We start from the raw sequence: 26,613 nt of genomic DNA on the forward strand, positions 1-26,613 counted from the left end.
AGCAGAATTCTTGCATCCTCCCGGAGAATATTCTGGAGCATAAACCAAGGTTCAGTCACACATACAGATGTAGCCACCTTTATCTTGACTGGCTGAGGCGTTTGTCCCGATCGAGCATACGCAGCGTACCAGGGCGTAGGGCGGCGCACCTAGTCACAGAGAGGAGTACCTAATCGCACGGAGGCAGACAGAGCGTTTGGCGTTACCTTTACGTGTAATACCTGCGATCATCCACCAGATGTCGCCTTTTAGAATCACCACTGTGCATGCGTGTGGTCTCCCCCCTGTAAAATACAATACTGATATATATAATAAGGACTACTTTACTAAGCGTCTCATTACGCTGCATACAGTAAATACTCATTACGCTGCATTATTTAATACAGTAAATACTCATTATGCTGCATTATTTAATACAGTATATACGGAACAGACGCAAATAGTACAGCATACAGTATTTGATCCATCTACAGTACTTTATGAATATGTGAGCGTCCAAGTCCCGCAGACAAAACAACATAAAACCAGTAGTGTACACTGTCGCAAATGGACGTGTTAGAAGTTCACTATTGCCTCTTGAAATTAGGAATTTTGTACAGTATGTCAGCATCCTAATCCCATAGCCATTACAGCATAATCAAAACCAATGGATTTACTCATCTTGTAACAAAAACAAGATGAAAGTGTCCCGTGCGCAAAAAGCTGCTAATAATGTATAAACTCCTGTGAGGTTTCCTCCAACCCCTCACCAAAAAGTGCACAAATATACGTTTAAAATGGAGAGTAAACTTAACCAGCGCTTGTGTTTAGATGATCAGGGTCTGATGTATTCCTTATCTATCCGTCCTCATAGTGGATCATGTGAATAAAAAAGATGTATATAGCATAACACCCTTTTATTTTATACAATATAGACAAATAAAACAATTGTAGTAAATAGCACAAATCCTGGAGTGTTAATAGGTGCAGTGGGTAATTACCAGATGTTCCAGAACTGTGATTAAACAGTTCTGAATGGGCATAGAGATTTAACTGCAGGGATTCCGGATTACCCCCAGTATTCGGTCCAATGATGTTATAACCGCGTCTCCACTCCACTGCAGACCTGTAAAACACCTCCCTGGATCTCACCAACGCGTTTCCACCCCGGGCTGGGGTCTTTTTCAAGGTGCAAATAGTGCAATGTCACTCTCCTTCTAACTCCGGATATTTAACAAAACGATCCACCAATCATTGTCCAGCAGGTCCAGCTGGACCCTATACATTAATTACCTAAAGTTCCGTGGTCCTCTGCTGGACCTGTGCGTCACTTCTTATGATGGCTTCTTATTATGGAATTAGGGAAACCTCCAGGTCATGTTGGGAGGGATGGTGAAGAAAACAGCTGTCATTCCATAATAAGAAGCCATCATTCCTCATTATGTGACAGGTATAGTCGGCCGCATATGGAAAGGATCAATAAATCCGAGCCCGGTATGGATATATACTGACGGACACAGAGACTTGTATCACTATGACAACTAGGAGGTTTGGCTGACGCCGGAGAGCGGGGTGACGTGTACCGCTACAGACTTCCGGACCGGAAATACGGGTTTCCGTGGCAACAGGGACGCGGCTAGACGCGGAAGTCATATACATAGACGGGTTACCAGGACAACAAAAGAAGTGACGCACAGGTCCAGCAGAGGACCACGGAACTTTAGGTAATTAATGTATAGGGTCCAGCTGGACCTGCTGGACAATGATTGGTGGATCGTTTTGTTAAATATCCGGAGTTAGAAGGAGAGTGACATTGCACTATTTGCACCTTGAAAAAGACCCCAGCCCGGGGTGGAAACGCGTTGGTGAGATCCAGGGAGGTGTTTTACAGGTCTGCAGTGGAGTGGAGACGCGGTTATAACATCATTGGACCGAATACTGGGGGTAATCCGGAATCCCTGCAGTTAAATCTCTATGCCCATTCAGAACTGTTTAATCACAGTTCTGGAACATCTGGTAATTACCCACTGCACCTATTAACACTCCAGGATTTGTGCTATTTACTACAATTGTTTTATTTGTCTATATTGTATAAAATAAAAGGGTGTTATGCTATATACATCTTTTTTATTCACATGATCCACTATGAGGATGGATAGATAAGGAATACATCAGACCCTGATCATCTAAACACAAGCGCTGGTTAAGTTTACTCTCCATTTTAAACGTGGATTTACTCATCTGTCTGCGGCGAAGTGGTGAAGTGTTCCGCTTCATATACTCAGTCCCGAGTTCGATTTCTAAAGTACGAATGCATGTTAGTTTTTTCCAGACACTTTATTATTTTTTTATTCACATAAACCAGGGCAAAGCTGCAGGAGCGGTTCTACTGTTAAGGTTCTATGCGCCGTACAGTACACATACAATTCTGTAGCAGGGCAGACTCAATAGAAATGGCTACCACTTATGACTCCTTGCCCCACGGAAGCCCTAGGCTACGGAGCAAGTAACAGTCCAGATTTTGCAGGCTATGGGGCAATGCTGAAGAAGCGTCACAATCCCCTAGCTAAAATACACAGGGGCGATAGGAATAAGCGAGGTTTATGCACATTACGGTACACCGGACTCAATCGCACAGCACACTGGCAAAATGGCCGCCGCCCCTGAACCCCCACCACGTGGCAGGCAGCGCTCGGATATGGAGTGAGAGATGGCAAATGTTTTGCAGGCTACGGGGCAATGCTGGAGGAGCGTCACAATCCCCTAGCCAAATTACACAGGGGTGATAGAGATAAGCGAGGTCTATGCACATTACGTTGCACCGGGCTCGATCGCATAGCAAACTGACAAAACACAAGTTTTACATAAAGCAGGGCAAAGCTGCAGGAGAGTTTATACTGTCAAGGTTCTATGCACCGTACGGTACACATACAATTCTATAGCAGGGCACACTCAATTGAAATGGCTACCGCCTGTGACTCCTAGCTCCATGGAGGCACTTGGCTATGGAGCAAGTAACAGCACAGATTTTGCAGGCTACGGGGCAATGCTGAAGGAGCGTTAGAATCCCCTAGCTAAAATACACAGGGGCGATAGGGATAAGCGAGGTCTATGCACATAACGATACACCGGACCCCATCGCATCGCAAAGTGACAAAATGTCTGAGGCACGTGAACCCCTGCCTTGTGGCAGCACTCAGCTATGGAGCAAGCAACGGTATAGGTTTTGCAGGCTACGGGGTAATGCTGAAGGAGCGTCAGAATCCCCTAGCTAAAATACACAGGGGTGATAGGGATAAGCGAGCTCTATGCACATAACGATACACCGTAAAGTTCCCCATGGCTTTGATTATGCCTTTTCTTTGAACACGGTATTTTCCACTGCCTCGCCCTACCCCCATCCCACTTTCACCTGCAAAGTACATGCAGTAGACAGGGAGGGAGTTCCAATCAGGTTACAATACATGTGCAACAGTATACTACTGTATGTAGGAAAATCCCCCACCCACTCTGATTTATGTGAAACCTGTGTGCACCCTTCCATTGAATGTATAACAAAGAAAAAATAATAATAAAGTGAATGTCACGGGAACATATATATTTAAAAAAAAAAAGGTTGGCACTTTGGGACTCAAACCTGGGACTCTCAGCGTGGGAGGTGGGAGCCTTCATCACTAGGTTGGTATGGAAGGGGAGACAATTTGCTGCCAGAGAGTACCAACCCCAAGTTTCTGTGACCCCAACAAGGCTCATGGCAAGCGTCAGAACCCATGGTGGGTCTGAATTAACGGGCCCATTATAGTCTATGGGAAAATGGGTCCACTTTGTGTATTGATATCTCTGGTTCTGGGTGTCCCAGAGACTCAGGACTGGTACCATACAAAATAGGAGACTCTTGGCTTTCGGAGCAGACCAACCACTAGTTTATGTGACATTGGAAAGGGAAACAGCAAGCATCCGTGTATCGGGTCCCCTCCAGTTGTCCGCCTAGCTTGCACAGGATGCAGGGTTTCTGGCTAGATAGGAAATACTGTACAGAAATGCTAAGCATGGTAATTTGACATCCAGGAACATAGGGAGGAGTTTTTATCTCTCTCCATTATACTTAGAAAAATTACACTTGCCACTGTACGTTACAAGCTGTTCGTGCTAATTAGTACACTAGTAGAACATACTGTACAGAGTTACTAAGTACAGTGATTTGGCATCCACGAACTTAGGGAGTAGCTTTAATCTCTCTCCAGTGTAATCTTTCTAAGTATAATGGAGAGAGATAAAAGCTCCTCCCTAAATTCCTGGGTGCCAAAACCGTCCTTAGTATCGCTGTACTCTATGTTCTACTAGTGTACTAATTAGCACGAACAGCTTGTAATGTACAGTGGCAAGTTTAATCTTTCTATGTATAATGGAGAGATAAAAGCTCCTCCCTAAGTTCCTAGATGCCAAATCACCATCCTTAGTATCTCTGTACAGTATGTTCTACTAGTGTACTAACTAGCACGAACAGCTTTTAACTGGATGCCAAATCACTGTACTTAGTATCTTTCTACAGTATGTTCTATTAGGGTACTAATTAGCACGAACAGCTTGTAACATACAGTGGCAAGTTTAATCTTTCTATGTATAATGGAGAGAGATAAAAAATCCTCAGTAAGTTCCTGGATGCCAAATCACCGTACTTACTATCTCTGTACAGTATTTTCTGTTAGGGTACTAATTAGCTGTTCGTGCCAATTAGTACCCTAATAGAAAGTACTATACAGAAATACTAAGGACGGTGATTTGGCAACCAGGAACTTAGGGAGGAGCTTTTATCTCTCTACATTATACATAGAAACAGAGCCGGCCTTAGGCATAGGCAAACTAGGCAAATGCCTAGGGCATTTGGTATGTTTAGGGGCACCAGCAGCTTCTGCTGGTTAAAATGATATGCGGCATGCCTATATTCTGTGTGTGACTGCGGCTGTATCTGCATACGAAATGCTACGTTGCAGTGTATTCCTGGAAATCACTGTAATGTAGCATTTTGTATGCAGATACAGCCGCAGTTGCACACAGAATATAGGCATGCTGCATATCCTTTTAATCAGCAGAAGCTGCTTGTGAGTCCTAACCACATAGTAATGCAAATAAGATGCATTTTCATAAACAAAAGGTGCCAAACGTTAGCCGAGCTGCCAGCTGACTCATGCCAGGCATCTCCTGCAGAACTAGCGGCGGTGCTAGGGGGCACCAGCCAAAATCTTGCCTAGGGCATCATATTGGTTAGGGCCGGCTCTGCATAGAAAGATCAAACCTGCCACTGTACGTTACAAGCTGCTCGTGCTAATTAGTACACTAGTAGAACATACTGTACAGAGCTACTACAGACAGTGATTTGGCATCCAGGAACTTAGGGAGGAGCTTTTATCTCTCTCCATTATACTTAGAATGATTACAATGGAGAGAGATAAAAGCTGCTCCCTAAGGTTCCTGGATGCCAAATCACTGTACTTAGTATCTCTGTACAGTATTTTCTACTAGAGTACTAATTAGCACAAACAGCTTGTTACGTACAGTGGCAAGTTTAATCTTTCTATGTATAATATAGAGAGATAAAAGCTCCTCCCTAAGTTCCTGGTTGCCAAATCACTGTCCTTAGTATCTCTGTATAGTATTTTCTATTAGGGTACTAATTAGCACGGACAGCTATTTAGTACCCTAGTAGAACATACTGTACAGAGATACTAAGTACGGTGATTTGGCATCCGGGAGCTTTTCTCTCTCTCCATTATACATAGCGTAAACTTGCCACTGTACGTTACAAGCTGTTCATGCTAATTAGTACCCTAATAGAACATACTGTACAGAGATACTAAGTACGGTGATTTGGCATCCACTTAAAAGCTGTTCGTGCTAATTAGTACACTAGTAGAACATACTGTACAGAGATACTAAGGACAGTGATTTGGCATCTAGGAACTTAGGGAGGAGCTTTTATCTCTCCATTATACATAGAAAGATTAAACTTGCCACTGTACGTTACAAGCTGCTCATGCTAATTAGTACACTAGTATAACATACTGTACAGAGATACTACGGACAGTGATTTGGCATCCAGGATCTTAGGGAGGAGCTTTTATCTCTCTCCATTATACTTAGAAAGATTACAATGGAGAGAGATAAAAGCTCCTCCCTAAGTTCCTGGATGCCAAATCACTGTACTTAGTATCTCTGTACAGTATTTTCTACTAGTGTACTAATTAGCACGAACAGCTTGTAACATACAGCGGCAAGTTTAATCTTTCTATGTATAATGGAGAGATAAAAGCTCCTCCTTAAGTTCCTAGATGCCAAATCACCGTCCTTAGTATCTCTATACAGTATGTTCTACTAGTGTACTGATTAGCACGAACATCTTTTAACTGGATGCCAAAGCACCATACTTAGTATCTCTGTACAGTATGTTCTATTAGGGTACTAATTAGCACGAACAGCTTGTAACATACAGCGGCAAGTTTAATCTTTCTATGTATAATTGAGAGAGATAAAAGCTCCTTAGTTAGTTCCTGGATGCCAAATCACCGTACTTAGTATCTCTGTACAGTATGTTCTATTAGGGTACTAATTAGCTGTTCGTGCTAATTAGTACCCTAATAGAAAATACTATACAGAGATACTAAGGATGGTGATTTGGCAACCAGGAACTTAGGGGGGAGCTTTTATCTCTCTCCATTATACTTAGAAAGATTACAATGAAGAGAGATAAAAGCTCCTCCCTAAGGTTCCTGGATGCCAAATCACTGTCCGTAGTATCTCTGTACAGTATGTTCTACTAGTGTACTAATTAGCACGAACAGCTTGTAACGTACAGTGGCAAGTTTAATCTTTCTATGTATAATATAGAGAGAAAAGCTCCTCCCTAAGGTCCTGGTTGCCAAATCACCGTCCTTAGTATCTCTGTATAGTATTATCTATTAGGGTACTAATTAGCATGAACAGCTAATTAGTACCCTAATAGAACATACTGTACAGAGGTACTAAGTACGGTAATTTGGCATCCAGGAACTTACTGAGGAGCTTTTATCTCTCTAGATTATACATAGAAAGATTAAACTTGCCGCTGTACGTTACAAGCTGTTTGTGCTAATTAGTACCCTGATAGAACATACTGTACAGAGATACTAAGTACGGTGATTTGGCATCCAGTTAAAAGCTGTTTGTGCTAATTAGTACACTAGTAGAACATACTGTATAGAGATAATAAGGACGGTGATTTGGCATCTAGGAACTTAGGGAGGAGCTTTTATCTCTCCATTATACATAGAAAGATTAAACTTGCCACTGTACGTTACAAGCTGTTTGTGCTAATTAGTACACTAGAAGAACATACTGGGGACTCGGACTCATACAGTACTTGCATTTCAAAAGCACTGTATTTTCCACTGCCTGCCGCTAGCCCATCGCCCTTCCCCCCCTGGGAGCCTGCACAGGTCATGCAGTAGATAGGGAGGGAGTTATTCACATAAACCAGGGCAAAGCTGCAGGAGCGGTTGTACTGTTAAGGTTCTATGCACAATACGGTACACATACAATTCTGTAGCAGGGCAGACTCAATTGAAATGGCTACCGCCTGTGACTCCTTGCCCCATGAAGGCCCTCGGCTATGGAGCAAGTAACAGCACAGATTTTGTAGGTCACAGGGCAATGCTGAAGGAGCGTCAGAATCACCTAGCTAAAATACACAAGGTCGATAGGGATAAGCGAGGTCTATGCACTTAACGATACCCCAGACCCCCATCGCATCACAAAGTGACAAAATGTCCAAGGCACATGAACATCCACCTTGTGTCAGCACTCAGCTATGGAGCGAGTGACGGCATAGGTTTTGCAGGCTTCGGGGCAGTGCTGAAGGAGCGTCGGAATCCCCTAGCTAAAATACACAGGGGCGATAGGGTTAAGCGAGGTCTATGCACATAATTCTACAAAACGGGGGTTCTTGTGCCTCGGACATTTTGTCACTTTGTGATGCAATGGGGTCTGGTGTATCGTTATGTGCATAGACCTCGCTTATCCCTATCGACCCTGTGTATTTTAGCTAGGGGATTCTGACGCTCCTTCAGCATTGGCCCGTTCTTTGAACAAGGTATTTTCCACTGCCTTGCCCTACCCCCATCCCACTTTCCCCTTCCCCCCTGGGAGCCTGCACAGTTCATGCAGCAGACAGGTAGGGAGTTCTGATCAGGTTACAAGACAAGATTTATGTGAAACCTATGTGAACCGTTCCATTGAATGTATAACAAAGAAAAAAAATGATAATAAAGTGAATGTCACAGGAACTCGGACGCTTATACTGTACATGTATTTCAAAAGCACAGTGTTTATGCATTGTACATACTTCCTTTTACACAATTAGTTGCGTCTCCATACACAATCTTGCGTCTGCATACACAAGTGTTTTAACATGTTCGTTTGTGTCTGTATAAACTATTTATTTATATTGAGAACTCTCACCGTCTGACCTTTGGTCACCATCTATTAACATTACAGTCATCACTGACCATTTGCCAGAGCTGTAGATCCATACGCCGCTATACGTTAGAAAGTACTGGATTAGTGGAGCATTAGCCACCCAGTGGTGGATATGTGTAATGCATGCTGAGTATCTAGAATCGCCTCAACGCGCCTGCCAGTGATTAAACTCAGCAAGCTAAGCTATTGCCTTAGCGTGACTAAACGTCCGTCTAGGCGGAGAATCGGTCAAGATAAAGGTGGCTACATCTGTACTGTAGAAAAAATCTGTAAGCCTGTGAAGCACCATGTACAAGTTATTTTTACTAATTTCTTCATTAATATCTCATCAGAGGAGAAATTAAGATTTATGACATATGTAAGAAGTTTACCAGCCACCACAAAACATGAAACTGTCTTGCTGCCCACTAACAGGCCACGACCAGCCCAGTGTAGTTTTGCATCAAACTAAATATTGGGCTATATGGACATAAATGTCTGTATGTGTGTAAAAGCTTGTATGATTAATTAAAAATAAGTTATGTATTATCATACCTACAGTAGATGTAAAATTACTGAAAATGCACTAATTCCCAACATTGTAATCGGTAAAGAAAATACATGATTTTATTGTCAGTACAAAAATAATTAAAGCCAAAAAAAGCAGAAAATACGGATACTGTATAAACAGATCCTGGTTATTTACCCTTCCACAATAATTATGCAGTTATTATAGTAAGAGAGTTCAACATACAATGAAAAAAATGTTAGCCACAAATAATTTTGTATAGAGCTCATATATATAAGTTTAAGGGGAGTTCAGACCCTGAAACGCCAGTGGAAAAGTAATTGCAGTTAAAAAACATAAATAAACATAATACAGTTGTACCAATGTATCACAAGACAAAACCAATTCAGACATGGTACTAATTCACTTTAAATTAAATTTTTTATTCACAGACATTAGGAACTGCCATGGGCACTAGATTTGTTTCAATCTTTACCAGTTGTTTCAGATGTGTCCACATACAACTAGCCTCAATACGCAATGTGATGCGAGACGCATCTTTTACCCAAAAATGCATCTTCGTCGCAATGTGATGCGACTAAGGTGCATCGAGAGACTGCGCTGATTAAATTGATATTTGCCACTTGTTTATCAATGCATCTTTATACGTAGCATGACGGAACTTGGCGGCAAAAAAGATGTGGCTGCTGCATTGTAGCACTTATACAGATTTATTCAAGTGTTGCATATGAAATTGATCAACACAGTCTTCTGGCACATCCTAGTCACATTGCATTGCAACTAATACCCCTTTTCCACCTAGAAGCACGGGTCGCAGCCGGGAGCCTGGCACGTGTGCTACCCGGCTGCGGCCCGTGCTCAGCCCCCTTTCCCATTGCACTCACCAACCCGGCATATTGCCGGGGTGGTGACGCTGCTGGCGACGCTGCAGGGGCAGCGCTGGGAGATCACATGATCTCCCAGCACTGCCCTTCCATACACTGTGAACGGGAGCTGTGTCGCATCGGCACGGCTTCCGTTTACACTGCACAAACCCGTATCAAGTGATCTGGGAATCGTACCCGGGTAGCTTACCGGGTTGAACACGAGTTCAACCCAGTAAGCTACCCGGGTAGGATTCCTGGATTACTTGATCCAGGTTTTTGCAGAGGGACCCTTTTCCACTAGCAAAAAATACGGGTAAATGCGCGCCCCCGTGCATTTACCCGTGTTTTTTGAGCTAGTGGAAAAGGGGTATAAGATGCATTTTCAAGTAAAAGGATGGGTAAAATTCTCTTGGTGCTAGCAGATCACTTGGAACCTGGTGCGCCAATAAAAGCTGCTTGGCAAGACTAGAGCAATAATATATAAGGAAAAATCTATACAATCAGCCCTGGAAAAATAACATCTCAAGAGGCCACCTTCTATAAATTTGTAGAAACTGTAACGCCTTCAGTGTTCATCAGTTACCTACTATTTCTCAACAGTCATTGGACTGAAGAAATAAATCAAGATTGAGAAAAGAGAGGGAAAGGAAAAAAAAACAATAAGGGAAAAGTCACTAGTAAGCCTAAAACATACAGATAAGGGCATTGCCATGCCATACATTGATTACTATGTATTATCTTGGTGGCGGACATGATGGGCTTAATCTTCAGAATAGTCATTACACTGGAGGGGGGTGACCTTGAACCAGATATTTTGTAGTGTAAGACACCTAAAAAAAAAATATATATATATATATATATATATATATATAAATATATAGCATGCAAAGTCCTGCACTCACATCAGAACAATAAACAACAGTGGGGTGCTCCCTAGTGGGGATCTCCCTATATGGGTAGACCCACAATATTTAAACAAGAGTCCAACAATGTGGAGGTGCACTCGTCGAATTCAAGCAATCAGCAACTTCATTTTGTTCACAATAGCTTTATTTCAGTCGATATTCGGCTCTTTAGGTCGACGTTTCGATCCTCATTCTAGGATCTTTATCAAGACAAGCTTCCATTTATACACAATATTTTGAAAGCATCATATATTGATTACTACAAAAAAACAAAAAATGAATAGAATAAATACATACATAGGCAGAAAACAAAAACAAAGAACAAGAAGTTTTGTTTTAAAATGCTCGAAGGGCGTGGTAGTTCACTCACGTTTTTGTTCTTTGTTTTTGTTTTCTGCCTATGTATGTATTTATTCTATTCATTTTTTGTTTTTTTTTTAGTAATCAATATATGATGCTTTCAAAATATTGTGTATAAATGGAAGCTTGTCTTGATAAAGATCCTAGAATGAGGATCGAAACGTCGACCTAAAGAGCCGAATATAGACTGAAATAAAGCTATTGTGAACAAAATGAAGTTGCTGATTGCTTGAATTCGACGAGTGCACCTCCACATTGTTGGACTCTTGTTTATATAAATATATAGATATATAGCTATAAATGCATATACAGTCCAACTCACTTTATTTATGCCTCAGGCAGATTACACAGTACATGCAGGTTTTGCAGGTCAGGTTTTACAGGAAGTCTTTAAACAGCAGCACAACATTCCAAGTTCTAATAGGCATAAGTAGTACAGATTCCCAAATAGCTGCTTACATAACCCCAGGCCCCCAACTTATCGCCTGGCCACTTGCTGGCATCAGGAGCAATGACCTACTGAACAAACACATTTTGAAAGGTAGCAGATAGGTTGTAGTGATTAGACCAGCTGTGGCTTACAACAGACTCTGCTAAAACCAGGACTGAATTCCATCAGACCTACTGCTGCTGCTCCAATCCTGCAAAATCCTGTCTTTCCACATTAACCTCAGCCTGGAATCATGCTGTCCCTGCCATACTATATATACTGTGTGTATATGTAATAAAAGTGTTGGTATGTACAATATGTGCGGAATAAACTTGACTACTACTGAACCGATTTTGATTGGGTTTACACTGAAACCTTCCTTGAGATCATCTGAGTAACATAGGCTATGAATCATATCGCTATCATATCAATTGGCAAACTAGCAAAAAAATAAATGGTGTGAGGACATCTTGTGGCCAAAAAGCAGAATGCTCTTAGGCTACAAATTAGATACTGAGCAGTTTTGGAGTAACATAGGCTATGAATCATTTTGCTATCATGCTAATTGTCTACATACACACACACACACCACACATGTACACACAATACATAAACAAACACATCACACATATGTATATATACACACCATACACACACATCTATCTACAGATGTAGCCATGCTCATATATCCTCTGTGTGGTGTGAAAAACTAGTCTCTTTACGTTCGCCTGCGCCTTGTCTCAGCGTGGTGTATTCAATCACAGTGCAATGAATTGAGTCTCCGTTGGGTGCAATACTGGTGTCCATCCATCAGGTGTCGCTTTTGAAAACCACCATTGCACATGTGTGAAGTCTCCATTGTAAAGTCAAACGATGCTTGTAGTTTAAGAACTACGTTTTTAGATGATCTCTACATTAATTAGAAATGTGAATACAGAAAAGGATTTGCTCAGCATCTCCAACGCACACAAACAAAATCACAGTTCAGGGTTCTACACAGCTCTCTAAAAGAAAAAAATATGTATTACAATCAGTGATAGAGTTTGGACTCAACACCATAAAAAACAATTACAATGAGCGACATCACTGTATCACTGTAGGTAGCAGTCGCCTGTCTCCATGGCTCTCTTGGCATACTGGTATTGCCGATGGTTACCATGCCTTGAGCTAGGGTTTGCTTACTGCAAAGTACACACTTGTATTGTATACTTGTGTAAAGAACACCATCTACAATTTTTTTTTATTTTCCCAACACAAGCTCTGCTTCATATACATACTCAGATATGCTCACAGATATACAGTCAAAATTAGAAGAAAGCTGTAGATGCTACTGTTTACATAGATATACAAGTGTGGCTTTTCAAATTATGAGAGTGTTATCTTTATGAGACTGAGTTTACGGTACTTCTTCCTGGGCCCCCCAATTGCTTTAATAGGCAGCCACCCCCAATCCCACCCCCGTAAGACTCCAAGTAGCTACAGCAGAGGTTCCCAAACTGTGTGCCGTGGCTCCCTGGGGTGCCTCGGGACACTTGCAGGGGTGCCCTGGGTTGGTGGTCCAGGGCCAATTCAAATTATTCATGGTCAATATAATAGGCAAAACCAGTGCTGGTGGCTGCCAGTCATAAAATATGTGGCCAAACAGAAGCAAATCTTGTCCCTCACCACACAACTGACCCTAAGGATGACATATAAACGCAATCTACTTAATGTAATATTTCTTTCTAAATTTCTCAATAAGAAATTTTTGGCGTAGGGGTGAGTAAAAAAAATTCTGATATTCTAGGGTGCCGTGATTCAAAAAACTTTGGAAACCACTGAGCTACAGTATGAATCATCTCTCTACCATGTTTACTGGCTAATCAGCAAACAAAATAAATGCATCGAATTGTCTCTGTCATCGTGACACAGAGCAGGTAATGCGGGGGGTCAGAGCCACACATAGGTAATGGGGCATATGATAATAGGGGAGGGCAAAGGGGTGCCAGTCAGTGTCATACAGTGTTGTGCACTTAGGGAACTAATACCATTTACCCTTCGCCTGCATGTCACTGACTGCAGTGCGCATGTCTTTACACATTGTTACTGCACTTGAATGAAAAGAAGATTTTCCTAAATGACAGGAGGGCACATGCCTTTGTGACCCCCCTTATTGCATGCATTATGTTGTTGCCACGTCACTACCACCACACACCCAATAAAGACGAAATGTGTGCAAGTGAGACAAACACAAGTCTACGTCTATAGCATTCCTGGTCATCTGGGCACTGTACGGACAGGATCTTTAAGATCTCTGTTTTAATTTTCAAGGGTATTACTCAAATAAATGACTAGAAGCTATTAAGACATAGGAGTGAACTAAAAAGAATGGGAAAGAAAAAAAATGTGTAATTGAATAAAATTTATAGTAACTAGTCATCATTGAATAACATGAGTAATCACTCGGCAATGACGGATAGGCTTTGCTTGTAATACAAATTTGGATATGGGATACTCAACCTGTAATAATAGCAATCAACCTTGCTCAACACCATTATTATGGTTTTGGTCAGAGCTAAGTGTGGGTGCAAGAGCTAAATGTTCGGACTGAATGAAACAGTTCTCAGAGACTGGACTGGAGATGGAGCCACCATCCACAGACTCTTCAATGGATGATAAGACTGGGAGTGCACACAAATTGGGATTATTTTCAGGGATGCACATTTTTAGTCAACATGACAATTTCTGGCAACCAGGATATATTGAATTCTACACTAACATTTTGTCCCTTCAAGTAGAGCTGCAAGTTTTCTATCTTGAAATTGTTTTGCTCTCTGATTACCCAGCTTTGCTGTCAGTGCACCATTCTGTTATTGGTTCACAAACTTCCAGGCACAGCTGGTGTCTAGAATCTGTAGAATATACTCTGTACAACTGGAACACATTTAGGGCTGTCACAGCTCGTCTGGGTTATAATGTTAAGAAATGAAACCATGGTGTGTATGGAAAACGTAACTAAAATATTCTAACTTTTACAGGGGCAAGCAGATCTTCTCAAGTATGCCAAAACAGAGACTATGGAGAACTTAAAGCAAATTCATTATGCTGCTCTATCTTGTGGACTGAACAAGACAACTGCTGGAAATGCCGAGATGTCCAAGCCTAGACGAAGCTTGGAGGCCATTCCAGAGAAGACAGGAGATGAAACTGGAGATTGAATCCCTTGACTCTTGACAACTTGTAGTGCTAATCGTGATGGAATTTCTAACTCTAGGACCAATGTAGCTGCACATGACGTTGCTTTGCACTTACAGGAGAAAAACATGAATTTTTGTGTTTGTTTTTCTGAAGCACAACTGGAGATTGACCAGTCTGTCTGTCTGTGAAAGTACAGTAGTTAGATCTTTTTAATGAAGGAAGTAGACGTGCAGATTGCAAAAGGCATTGTTGGCCAAAGGAGAGGATAAGGAAAACTATCCTATTAGAATAGAAATGAGTAGTGAGGTACTTGCTGCTTAATGATGCATAGCAGTGGGTTTTTTTTTAAGTTAAATTTTAATAGACCTCTTTAAATAAAAGAGAAATCCTCACATTTCATAAAACGTGTGTTTATTGTGACATAAATATATATATATATATATATATATATATATATATATATATATATATATATAGCACTTAAAGGACTGAAATGTGTTGCACTGGAGATTGAATATAAGGACGTGGCTAGTAACATATTTTGTTTTCATATTGAGCCATATTGTATATATATAAAGTGCAGATAATGCAATAACGGTGAGGGCAGGATGTTTGTGCACTGCAGGTGGTACACCCTAATGCAAGCACTCCACCTCACACTTAGCATACGTCACCTTGCCACAAAAATGTACAAATGTTAATATCTAAAGTGACCAAATTTGAAGACATATTTGTGTGTGTGTGTGTGTGTGTGTGTGTGTGTGTGTGTGTGTGTGTGTGTGTGTGTGTGTAAGACATATATATATATATATATATCATTTTTTTATTTTCTGAATTGACCACATTTAAAAAAAAAGTTTTATTATATTAATTGTCATAGATTTTAACAAATCTTAGCCTTTTTGTTTTATTCTAATGAAGGGGTGATATATTCTGATATATTACAATGTGCAATGATTGTTAGAAACTCTGCCAATTTAATGTCTTCTGCAATTTGTCATTTGGTTTGTTTGTTTTTTCAAAAAGGTAACAGGGATTGAGTTGTATTTATAAAAAATCAGCACATCATTTTATGCCTATATTTTTTTTTAATAAAGTCACATCTCATAACGCAATAAATATAAAAGGTCGGAGGCGAGTTATTTCTTAGGCCATTACTTGTTTGTTTAGCATGTGTTCTCGTGTCTTCAAATAGCTCCAGATATAAGGGGATACAGCATGTGTTACATGGTATGTTTATGGTAAAAGTGTTAAGCATAGACTTTAAGAAGGAACCATTGTCCAGTCATTAGTTTTCATATACACAAGATACCATTGCAATGTTCTCACTAATTGGGCTAATGGACCCTTGAGAAGAGGCAGAATCAGGTAAGTACTGTTGGGTGATTTGGCTGTAATATAGTATAATGGCATGATGGAGCCAGTGGTGCTGAGAAAGAGGCACAGCCATGTATTGTGAACAAAGACTTTGTGCATGTAGTAGGCATTGGGCTGGATATGAGTATATATTTCTCTTACATCCTAGAGGATGCTAGGGTCCACATTAGTACCATGGGGTATAGACGGGTCCACTAGGAGCCACTGGCACTTTAAGAGTTTGAGAGTGGGCTGGCTCCTCCCTCTATGCCCCTCCTACCAGACTCAGTTTAGAAAATGTGCCCGGAGGAGTCGGTCACAGCTAGGGGAGCTCCTAGAGCTTCTTTAGTTTTATTGTTTTCTACGAGTTAGTTTAGGCACAGGGAGGCTGCTGCAGCCTCTCTGCTTTGTGGGACTAAGAGGGGGAGTGGGGTCCGCCCTGCAGGGTCTTAGCCACTATCTCCCCTGACAGGACACTGAGCTCCTGAGGGTGCTGATCGTTAGCTGCTCCAAGCGACCGCTCACTCCCTCAGCATGCCGCCACCCCCTTACAGAGCCAGAAGACTTCGGTGGCGAGTGAGTCACCAGCCCCCCAGGCAAGTGGGGAGCCGGTGTGAAGATGGCAGCAACAGGGTAGGGAGCACAGTACTAACTGCGCTCCAGGGCTCAGCGGTACATAGTGCAGCGCTGTGAGGGACACCCTGAGCCAGCGCCTACACCCTACACTGGTCAGCAAGCCTGTCAGGCTCCCCGGATCGCTGCCAGCAGAAATCCTCAGGCCAGTATAATATAATGAAGAGCAGGAAGCAGCGCCAAATTCGGGGGCGGAGCTTCTCAGAGCGGACTCAGTGCCATTTTCCTTCCTGCAGTTCCTGTACACAGACACTGACAGGGAGAGCTGTCCCTCCAAGAAACTCCAGCTATCCTATGCGATACCAGGGGGTTGTAGAAGGGGGGAAGGCTGTGTAAAGTCTGTGCAGTCTATTAAGGTACACAGATAGCGCTGTTAGTTTTATTAGTTCAACCTCAAAAAGCGCTGTGTGTAAGTTGGCTCCAATCTCTGTGTCTCTCTGTGGCATACTTGGGGGAAAACTGTGACTGACATTTCCGTGTGTGTGTGTGTGTGTGTGTGTGTGTGTGTGTGTGTGTGTGTGTGTGTGTAGGTGTTTAATATCTCACATAGCCATGTCTAAGGACTCTGTGGGTCACTCCGCCGTTGTTCGCTGCGTAGCGATCAGTGAAAGCAACAGCTAATCTGTGTATGCACCGCAATGCGCATGCACGTTGTAGGGGTACGAAGTCCATTGTGGTTTTGCACTGGTTCTAGCGACGATTCAAATCACGCAGCCGAATGCAAGGAGATTGACAGAAAGAGGGCGTTTATGGGTGTCAACTGACCGTTTTCTGGGAGTGTTTGGAAAAACGCAGCATTTGCTGGGCGGGTATCTGACATCATTGCCCTGTCACTCGTCGCAGCAATCATCGCACAGGATAAGTAACTACAGGGCTGGTCTTGTTCTGCACAAAATGTGTTTGCAGGCGCTCTGCTGCACAGGCGTTCGCACTCCTGCAAAGCGAAAAAACACTCCCCCCTTGGGCGGCGACTATGCGTTTGCATGGCTGCTAAAAACTGCTAGCGAGCGATCAACTCGGAATGACCCCATCTGTGTCACATGCTGCAGAAGAGGTTTCCTCTCAGGAAGGATTCATTCCATGTACACAGGATTGTAATGCTTTGTCTCAGATCCCTATTGTTGAACCTGAGTGGTTAACTTCTATCAAAGGAATGATCTCTCAGATCTCTACTAGGGTAGCTAATACTGAGACTGAAACTCAGGTGTTGACGAAGTCTATGGCAGTTTGGTCAGGCTCTGTTCCTATTCCTGCAAAATCCCTTAGCATGTTCCCACAGAAACGTGTACTTGCCCAAATTATGCAAGATGACATGGATACAGATTCTGATACTGCAGACGGTGACGGTGATGTGCTGAGGGGGGCGGTATCCCTTGCTAAGGCCATTAGAGATGTGTTAACCATTAATGACACAACACCTGAGCAGGTTGAGGAGGCTTACTTTACTGACAATAAGAAAGCCTCGCTAACCTTCCCTGTGTCTAAAGAACTAAACGCTACATTTGAAAAATACTGGGAAAACCCGGAGAAAAAATTCCAGATCCCAAAAAGGGTTCTGGTTGCTTTTCCCTTCCCTGAGGAAGATAGGAAAAAATGGGAAACCCACCCATTGTTGGCGCATCTGTCTGCAGACTGTCTAAAAAGGTGGTTTTACCTGTCCCGGGATCTACCACGTTAAAAGAACCGTCTGTTCGTAAGATTATCACTACGCTCAAATCCATTTTCACTGCTTCAGGAGTGGCGTTAAGGCCCACTATTGCCTGTGCATGGATTTCTAAACCCATAGTAAAGTGGTCAGGCACACTACTAGAGGATTTGGATACAATGGATAGAAGTGACATTGAATTGTTTTTACTTAACATACGGGATTCTGCGGGGTTCATGGTGGAATCCATGAAGGATCTGGGTACGCTGACTGAACGGATATCTTCCATGTCGGTCTCAGCTCGCAAGGGACTCTGGCTATGCCAATAGTCTGCAGACGCGGAATCCAGGAGAAGTGTGGAGAACCTACCCTACACAGGTCAGGCTCTATTTGGGGAAGCGTTGGATGCATGGATTTCCATGGCAACCGTGGGTAAGTCACCTTTCCTTCCCTCTGCTACACCTACGAAGAAACCATTTTCTTCAGCTGTGCCGCAGTCCTTTCGGACCGCTAAGACAAAAAAGTCCAAGCCCCCTACCACTTTCTTTAGAGGTGGGCGTGCAAAATTCAAAAAGCCTGCACCCGCAGGTTCCCAGGACCAGAGACCTGCTTCTGGTTCCTCAAACTCCTCAGCATGACGGTGGACCACGAAGCCTGGAGGATGGGCTGGTGGGTGCGAGACTCAGACGTTTCAGACACGTCTGCGTGTCGTCCGACCTGGATCCCTGGGTACAGGATATTATGTCCCAGGGGTACAGACTGGAGTTTCAAGAATTCCTACCTCACCGATTCTTCAAATCAGGCTTGCCAGCTTTGCTGACATAAAGGGTTATCCTACAGGAAGCCATCCTAAAATTGGAAAAGTCACAGATCATTGTCCCAGTTCCACCTCATATGCAACACAAGGGTTATTATTCAAACCTTTTCGTAGTACCGAAACCGGATGGTTCGGTCAGACCAATTTTGAACTTGAAATCATTAAACCCTTACCTGAGGGTGTTCAAATTCAAAATGGAGTCTCTCAGAGCAGTGATTTCAGGTCTGGAGGAGGGAGAGTTTCTGGTATCCCTGGATATCAAGGATGCGTACCTCCACATTCCAATTTGGCTGCCGCACCAGGCTTATCTCAGATTTGCACTGTTAGACAGTCACTATCAATTTCAGGCACTGCCATTCGGCCTCTCCACAGCACCGAGGGTGTTCACCAAGGTGATGGCAGAGATGATGGTTCTACTCGCAGACAGGGGGTGAACATAATCCCATATCTGGACGATCTGCTGATAAAGGCATCATCCAGGGAAACATTGTTGCAGTCCATTGTTCTCACGACTCATCTGCTCAGGGAACACGGTTGGATCCTGAACCTTCCAAAATCACATTTGGAGCCGACCAGGAGGTTGTCTATTCTGGGAATGATCCTCGACACGGAAGTGCAGAGGGTGTTTTTCCCGGAGGAGAAAGCTTTGGTGATACAAACAATGGTCCGGGATGTCCTGAAGCCAGACCGGTTTTTGGTTTATCAGTGTATTCGCCTTCTGGGTAAGATGGTGGCCTCTTACGAGGCTCTACAGTATGGAAGGTTTCATGCTCGGTCCTTCCAACTGGATCTCCTGGACAAGTGGTCGGGTTCTCATCTACACATGCACCAGAGAATACCTCTGTCGCCGAAAGCCAGGATTTCACTCCTCTGGTGGCTGCAACTACCTCACTTTCTGGAGGGCCACAGGTTCGGGATTCAGGACTGGATCCTTCTAACCACGGATGCAAGTCTCCGGGACTGGGGCGCAGTCACTCAGAGGGAAACCTTCCAAGGACGGTGGTCAAGCCTGGAATCCAGCCTTCCAATAAACATTCTGGAACTTAAAGCCGTCTACAACGGTCTTCTCAATGGTCTCGAGCCATTCAAGTGCAGTCGGACAATGTAGCAACGGTGGCTTACATAAACAGACAGGGCGGAACAAAGAGCAGAGATGCAATGTCAGAGGTAGCAAAAATCATCCTCTGGGCAGAAAAACACGCATTGGCGCTGTCAGCAATCTTCATTCCGGGAGTAGACAACTGGGAAGCGGACTTCCTCAGCAGACACAATCTACATCCAGGAGAGTGAGGATTCCATCTGGAGGTGTTCAAGGAGGTAACAGATCTTTGGGGTGTACCTCAAATAGACATGATGGCCTCTCATCTCAACAAGAAGCTTTGGTTGTATTGTTCCAGGTCGAGGGACCCGCAAGCCGTGGTGGTGGACGCCTAGTGACTCCGTGGGTGTTCCAGTCAGTGTACGTGTTTCCTACACTTCCACTCATTCCAAGAGTTCTCAAACTCACAAGGAGAACAAGAGTTCAAGCTATCCTTATTGCTCCGGACTCCCCAAGAAGGACTTGGTATGCAGATCTTCTGGATCTACTGCTAGAAGAGCCGAGGCCTCTTCCTCTTCAGGAGGACCTGCTGCAGCAGGGGCCATTCGCTTATCAAGACTTACCACGGCTACGTTTGACGACATGGAGGTTGAACGCCAGATATTAGCTCGGAAAGGCATTCCGCACAAGGTTATTCCTACCCTGATTACCATCGTATTTGGAAAAAATATGTATCTTGGTGCGAGTCCAAGAAGTTTCCTATGGTGGAGTTTCAACTGGGACGGATTCTCCTCTTCCTGCAAGTAGGTGTGGATATGGGCCTGAGGTTGGGATCCGTAAAGGTCCAGATTTCGTCCCTATACATTTTCTTCCAGAAACAGTTGGCTTCCCTCCCGGAGGTTCAGACTTTTCTGAAAGGGGTTCTGCACATCCAGCCTCCCTTTGTGCCGCCTACGGCGCCCTGGGATCTTAACGTGGTGTTACAGTTCCTCCAATCGGATTGGTTCGAACCTCTACAGGAGGTTGAGGTCAAGTTTCTCACGTGGAAGTCTGTCACTTTGTTAGCCTTAGCTTCTGCTAGACGTGTGTCGGAGTTGGGGGCTTTGTCTTGTAAGAGCCCATACTTGATCTTCCATGAAGATGACACGTCAGCAGTTCCTTTCCGAAGGTTGTGTCGGCATTTCATATCAACCAACCCATTGTGGTGCCAGTTGCTACTGACTCCTCATTTTCATCAAAGTCCTTGGATGTTGTAAGGGCTCTGAAAATCTATGTGAAGAGGACTGCTCATCACAGAAAATCGGACTCTGTTTGTCCTGTATGATCCCAAGAAACTTGGGTGTCCTGCTTCTAAGCAGACGATCTCTCGCTGGATCAGGTTCACTATCCAGCATGCGTATTCTATGGCAGGATTACCGTGTCCTACGTCTGTTACGGCCCACTCTACTCATAAGGTGGGTTCTTCCTGGGCGGCTGCCCGGGGTGTCCCGGCGTTACAGCTCTGCCGAGCAGCTACTTGGTCGGTGTCAAACACGTTCGCAAAGTTCTACAAGTTCGATACTTTGGCCTCTGAGGACCTGAAGTTTGGTCACTCAGTTCTGCAGGAGCCTCCGCACTCTCCCTCCCGTTCTGGGAGCTTTGGTACATCCCCATGGTACTAAATGGACCCCAGTATCCTCTAGGACGTAAGAGAAAATAGGATTTTAAATACCTACCGGTAAATCTTTTTCTCATAGTCCGTAGAGGATGCTGTGCGCACGCCCAGCGCCTCGTGATCCTGCAGTGGTTACTTAGTTCAGTACTGCTTAGTTCTTGGTTAAGTACTGTTTGGTTACTTGGTTAAGTAATATTGTTCTTTTTCAAGCAGGTTAGCTTGGTTTGCCTTGTATGTGTGAGCTTGTGTGAATCTCGCCACTATCTGTGTAAAATCCTTCTCTCGAAGTTGTCCGCCTCCTTGGGCACAGTTTCTAGACTGAGTCTGGTAGGCGGGGCATAGAAGGAGGAGCCAGCCCACACTCTCAAACTCTTAAAGCGCCAGTGGCTCCTAGTGGACCCGTCTATACCCCATGGTACTAATGTGGACCCCAGCATCCTCTACGGACTACGAGAAAAGGATTTACCGGTAGATAATTAAAATCCAATTTTTAACTGTTCTGCACTAAAATTGTGACTTGTTGTCTCATTCAGTTTTACAGCAGAATAGGAAAATTCAGTTTCTTTTATCACACATAATTATTTATGTGACTGTACGCAGCACAAGAGGTACCTATTTATTTGGCTCTAGTATGCTAAATATTTTCTTGTTAGGAAGTTTGTATTTTTTGCTAAGTTTGTCCAAAGGATCAAACTGTGATCAAAACTTTATATAGGAATTATTTTACATTTAAAGAAATACTGCAGGTAATGGTCAAAAAATGGAACACTAACTAAGTGTTCACATAGAGGGTAGCTTATGTGTTATTTAAGTAAATTATTTCCCAGCACAGCCAGGGTGTAAAAAAATGCTAAACAACCCTGGCTGCAAATGAGAACACAGTGATTTTTGGGATGCATTTGGAAGGACCTTCTATGACCATGACATCTCAATTTGTTAATGTTTCATGAGTAACTGTGTCCAAGGTAATGACACCATATGACTTAAAGGGAAAAACATCATCATCAACACAAAATAGTTCACACAACCAAATGCACCAGGATCAGGACATCCATGCACTAATTCAAAGAAGAGGAGGAAACACAAGAAAAAAAAAACCTCAGCGCCACCCTAAATTAAATAAATTAATTAAATATATAATTAAAATGTCCCAATGAGGCTTAATTAATCCTGTGCACTCTGGCAGCCGTTACATAAACCTCTGTGGGGTTTAACATGAATACCAAAATATATATGTAAAATAACAGTGCCTGAATGTGCAGAAGAAAAAGCCAATAGAGTTGAGGATTATCTAAAAGTACTGTGATGGTAATTAAAAAAAAAAAAAAAATCAAGGTGTTATTAATAAACACATATTAAAACAATTATTTGCAATAATTTTGTACCCTTAGACAACATAGTATCAATTGCCACAATGTTCTACAAAGTGGGCCTAATTCAAGGTTGGTTGCAAAAGCAAAATCTTCCATGTGCACTGCAGGTGGGGCAGATATAACGTGCAGAGAGTTTTATATTTGGGTGGGTTATTCTGTTTCTGTGCAGGGTAAATACTGGCTGCTTTATTTTTGCACTGCAATTTAGATTTTAGTTTGAACACACCCCACCGATATTTAACTCTCTCTGCACATGTTATATCTGCCCCATCTGTAGTGCACATGGTTTTGCCCAATCAACCTTGAATTCATTGAACCAGTATTCATTGAGTCTCCGATCTCTGACCTGCAACTAGTGTCCTTCAAATATCAGCAGTCTTTAATTAATTATAGCCTTTGTATACTATTATTTAAGGCGCATATCCAAACATTAATCAATATTTCCATATAGCCGTTAATCGATCTTATGCACAGTTTAAATATTTGACCTGTACAGTAAAACAACTGGGAGCAGACTTCCAGAGTCAGTCATTTTACCTGGATCGCCAGGATGCAGAAGATCACTGGCGAAATACCGATGGAAGTTATGCTGAAGAAATCTCCCGAGCGTCTTCGGGTATGATGCCGGTATGTCCTCTGGAAATGTTTCGGCAGGTGCAACTGCTGGAATGTGACATCTGCTGGTAACGAGTGCGACGCTGCTCAATCTGTGCAGTATTCCGGCATTTGCCGTATTGGAGGGTGTCCACCGTACACTTCGAATTCCAGGACAGGTGAGGCAGGGGCAGGTACTAACATGTTTCGTCACTGACGTGACTTTTTCAAAAGCATCAGGATTCTGGCTGTCGGGATTCTGGCGCCAGCAATCTGACCGCCGGGATACCGAATGCCAGGATACCAACTACATGCCGGCACTTTACTTCTGAATGTCATAAATGAGCTTTACTGACTAAGGGGGATATGTACTAAGCAGTGAAAAGAGTGGAGAAGAGAGCCAGTGGAGAAGTTGCCCATGGCAACCAGCTGCTCTATACAATTTTATAGTATGCAAATTATAAATGTTACTTCAGTGCTGATTGGTTGCCATGGGTTCACATCTCCACCCGTTTCACTGCTTAGTACATCTGCCCCTAAAACTGTTAAAGTAAAATGCTGTGTTGCCAGTATGCATCATTTTCCAAACTTATTCCTTTGCTTATTGAAAAAAAACATTTTTAATAAGTGCTCAGAGCAAAGCATTTTTTTCCCATGGAATGTATTTTTTACAGTATGCAGTATAATTTTATTGAGAGCATGTTTTACAGAAACCAGGAAACAAAGACGAGATTTGAGCAGGAAAACTTACAGGTCAAATAAACATGCCTATACAAGGACACATGTGCCACGCATTAACCTTATGAACTTGTCATGTAACATGAAAAGAGCAAATGCTAAGGAGATGCACCCATGGGGGCCTGGAGCTTGCCCTAGAAAGAGGTGTGAGAAATGGAGGGGGCCGATATACTGTAAGGTAGAAGTGATGCATAGGCTGTTTAATGACAAACACTTGTGTCCAAACACCTGCCTGTCATTCATTTCAGGATGTCAAATTAGGTATTTGAAGGTTTAGATATAAATTAACATAATCTAGCTCCATGAAATTGTTATATAGGTTGTATAAACTACAGTACCAGCATTATAGCTCTTCAAAGCTGCGGGAAAATTGTCAAGCAGACCCTTCATGACTGAAATTGTGTATGGTAATAAAAACAGCAAAAGCTATTTTAGGTGTGTTATGTAACCACTGACCTGTTACTTTGGAATAAACTTCTAAAATCTTGTGTTTAAGATGAGTCACAGAGTTTACACAGATCTATACATATAATAAAACTGTACGAGTTGTGCCTGTACATAGCACATTTATAATATAGAAATACCCTTCTAGGGACTGTTTATGTACTATGGAGACGGGAAAAAAATCAGATTTTTTTTCTGACTGTTCGTTCTGGCATCACGCAAAAACTACTTGATGAATTTGGATTGTGTTTTCACTATTGTGTAACTTAGTGACCTAGAAAGAAACTGAAGTATTGTTGTATGATCTCAATGTGACATCAGGGAAAGGAGCAATAAAGGACAAAACATGTTTGACACCCTGAGCAGATTCCTCAAGTGCAAAATGAATATATTTATATAAACATATTGCATATATATATATATATATATATATGTATACACACACACACAATATACACACACAAGATCTATTCCTCATGAAAGTATCAGACAGGCAAGTTATCTTGATCATGAAGTTTAAGTTTACATGTTAATCCAGTCGATGGCGCACCAAGAGAAATACTACATGCAGTGGTTATGCACGATGAGAGTAAATATATATCATAGGGTTGCTGGTCATGTTATTTGTACCCTTTCAGTGTTAGGTTAGGTAGCAATGGATTGGCACTACTTTCTAGCAACCAGACATCTATGCGAACAAAGCCACGGGCAAACATTAGTATATTATAAAATGGCATACAGTGTGGTTTACAGTACAGAGATAAAGTAATTGGTGTTAAGACCAAACAAATACAGGTAAGCATAATGACACCTCACAACCAGGGGTGCTGTATTGTTTTCTCCACACTGGGAAACAAAATGCTAATATATACTAGGAAAATATACAGTATATTGAATTTCTGGACCTGGTGCTTACGAGTTGTGTGGAAGAGATGGGTAACAAGAACTAAATGAAAAGCTACATACACTACAAGAGTAATCACCTCAAGAAATGGAAAAATATTAATCCCTACTCATAGTTTCACCGGATAAAGAAAAACTTGAAGAGACCGGAGGATTGCAAACAACTACAAATATACATGGACAGATTTAAGGAAAAGGGGTACCCTATCCATGTATGTCATAAAGCATTAAACCAAACTAGACAACTTGACAAATCAGAATTGTTGAACTTTCTGTAAAGCGCTGCAGGACATGTTTGTGCTATATAAATACAGGAATAAATAATAGCTACCGGTCCAATGAGGAGAAGAAAGAACATGCCAAATCTGTCACCACCTACAATAGACCCGAACATATGATAAAGAAATCCCTTAAAAACCATTGGGACAGCCTACTCATGAAGTCAGTTTGGAAAGAAGTACTCCCAGCACAACCGCAATTGGTCTACTGGAAATCAAAGTATTTGAAAGATCTTCTGGCACTGGGTATGATTAGACCAATTCAAGAAAAAATAAGGGAAACTACCTCAAAACCTGACTCCATGATATGGACAGATAAGCTTTTAAAATTATTGCATATTGTACGTTTCCTACTTATTATATCCCTGCTATTTTTGTTTTTTCTTTTTTTGTGTGCATTGAA

General features: G+C 42.4%; 1 protein-coding gene across 3 annotated transcripts in view; it reads left to right on the forward strand.

The window, feature by feature from the left end:
* The window catches only part of PLCL2 (phospholipase C like 2), a 472,193-nt gene extending 456,327 nt beyond the window's left edge, over positions 1 to 15,866 (forward strand). For all 3 annotated transcript variants that reach the window (XM_063922173.1, XM_063922174.1, XM_063922177.1), the window contains one exon: positions 14,577 to 15,866. In XM_063922173.1, coding sequence (XP_063778243.1) covers positions 14,577 to 14,756 — 180 coding nt within the window. In that variant the 3' untranslated portion in view covers positions 14,757 to 15,866. The remainder of the gene's footprint in view (positions 1 to 14,576) is intronic.
* Positions 15,867 to 26,613: the final 10,747 nt, after the last annotated feature.

Source organism: Pseudophryne corroboree, chromosome 5 (assembly GCF_028390025.1).
Source record: "Pseudophryne corroboree isolate aPseCor3 chromosome 5, aPseCor3.hap2, whole genome shotgun sequence".
NCBI lineage: Eukaryota > Metazoa > Chordata > Amphibia > Anura > Myobatrachidae > Pseudophryne > Pseudophryne corroboree.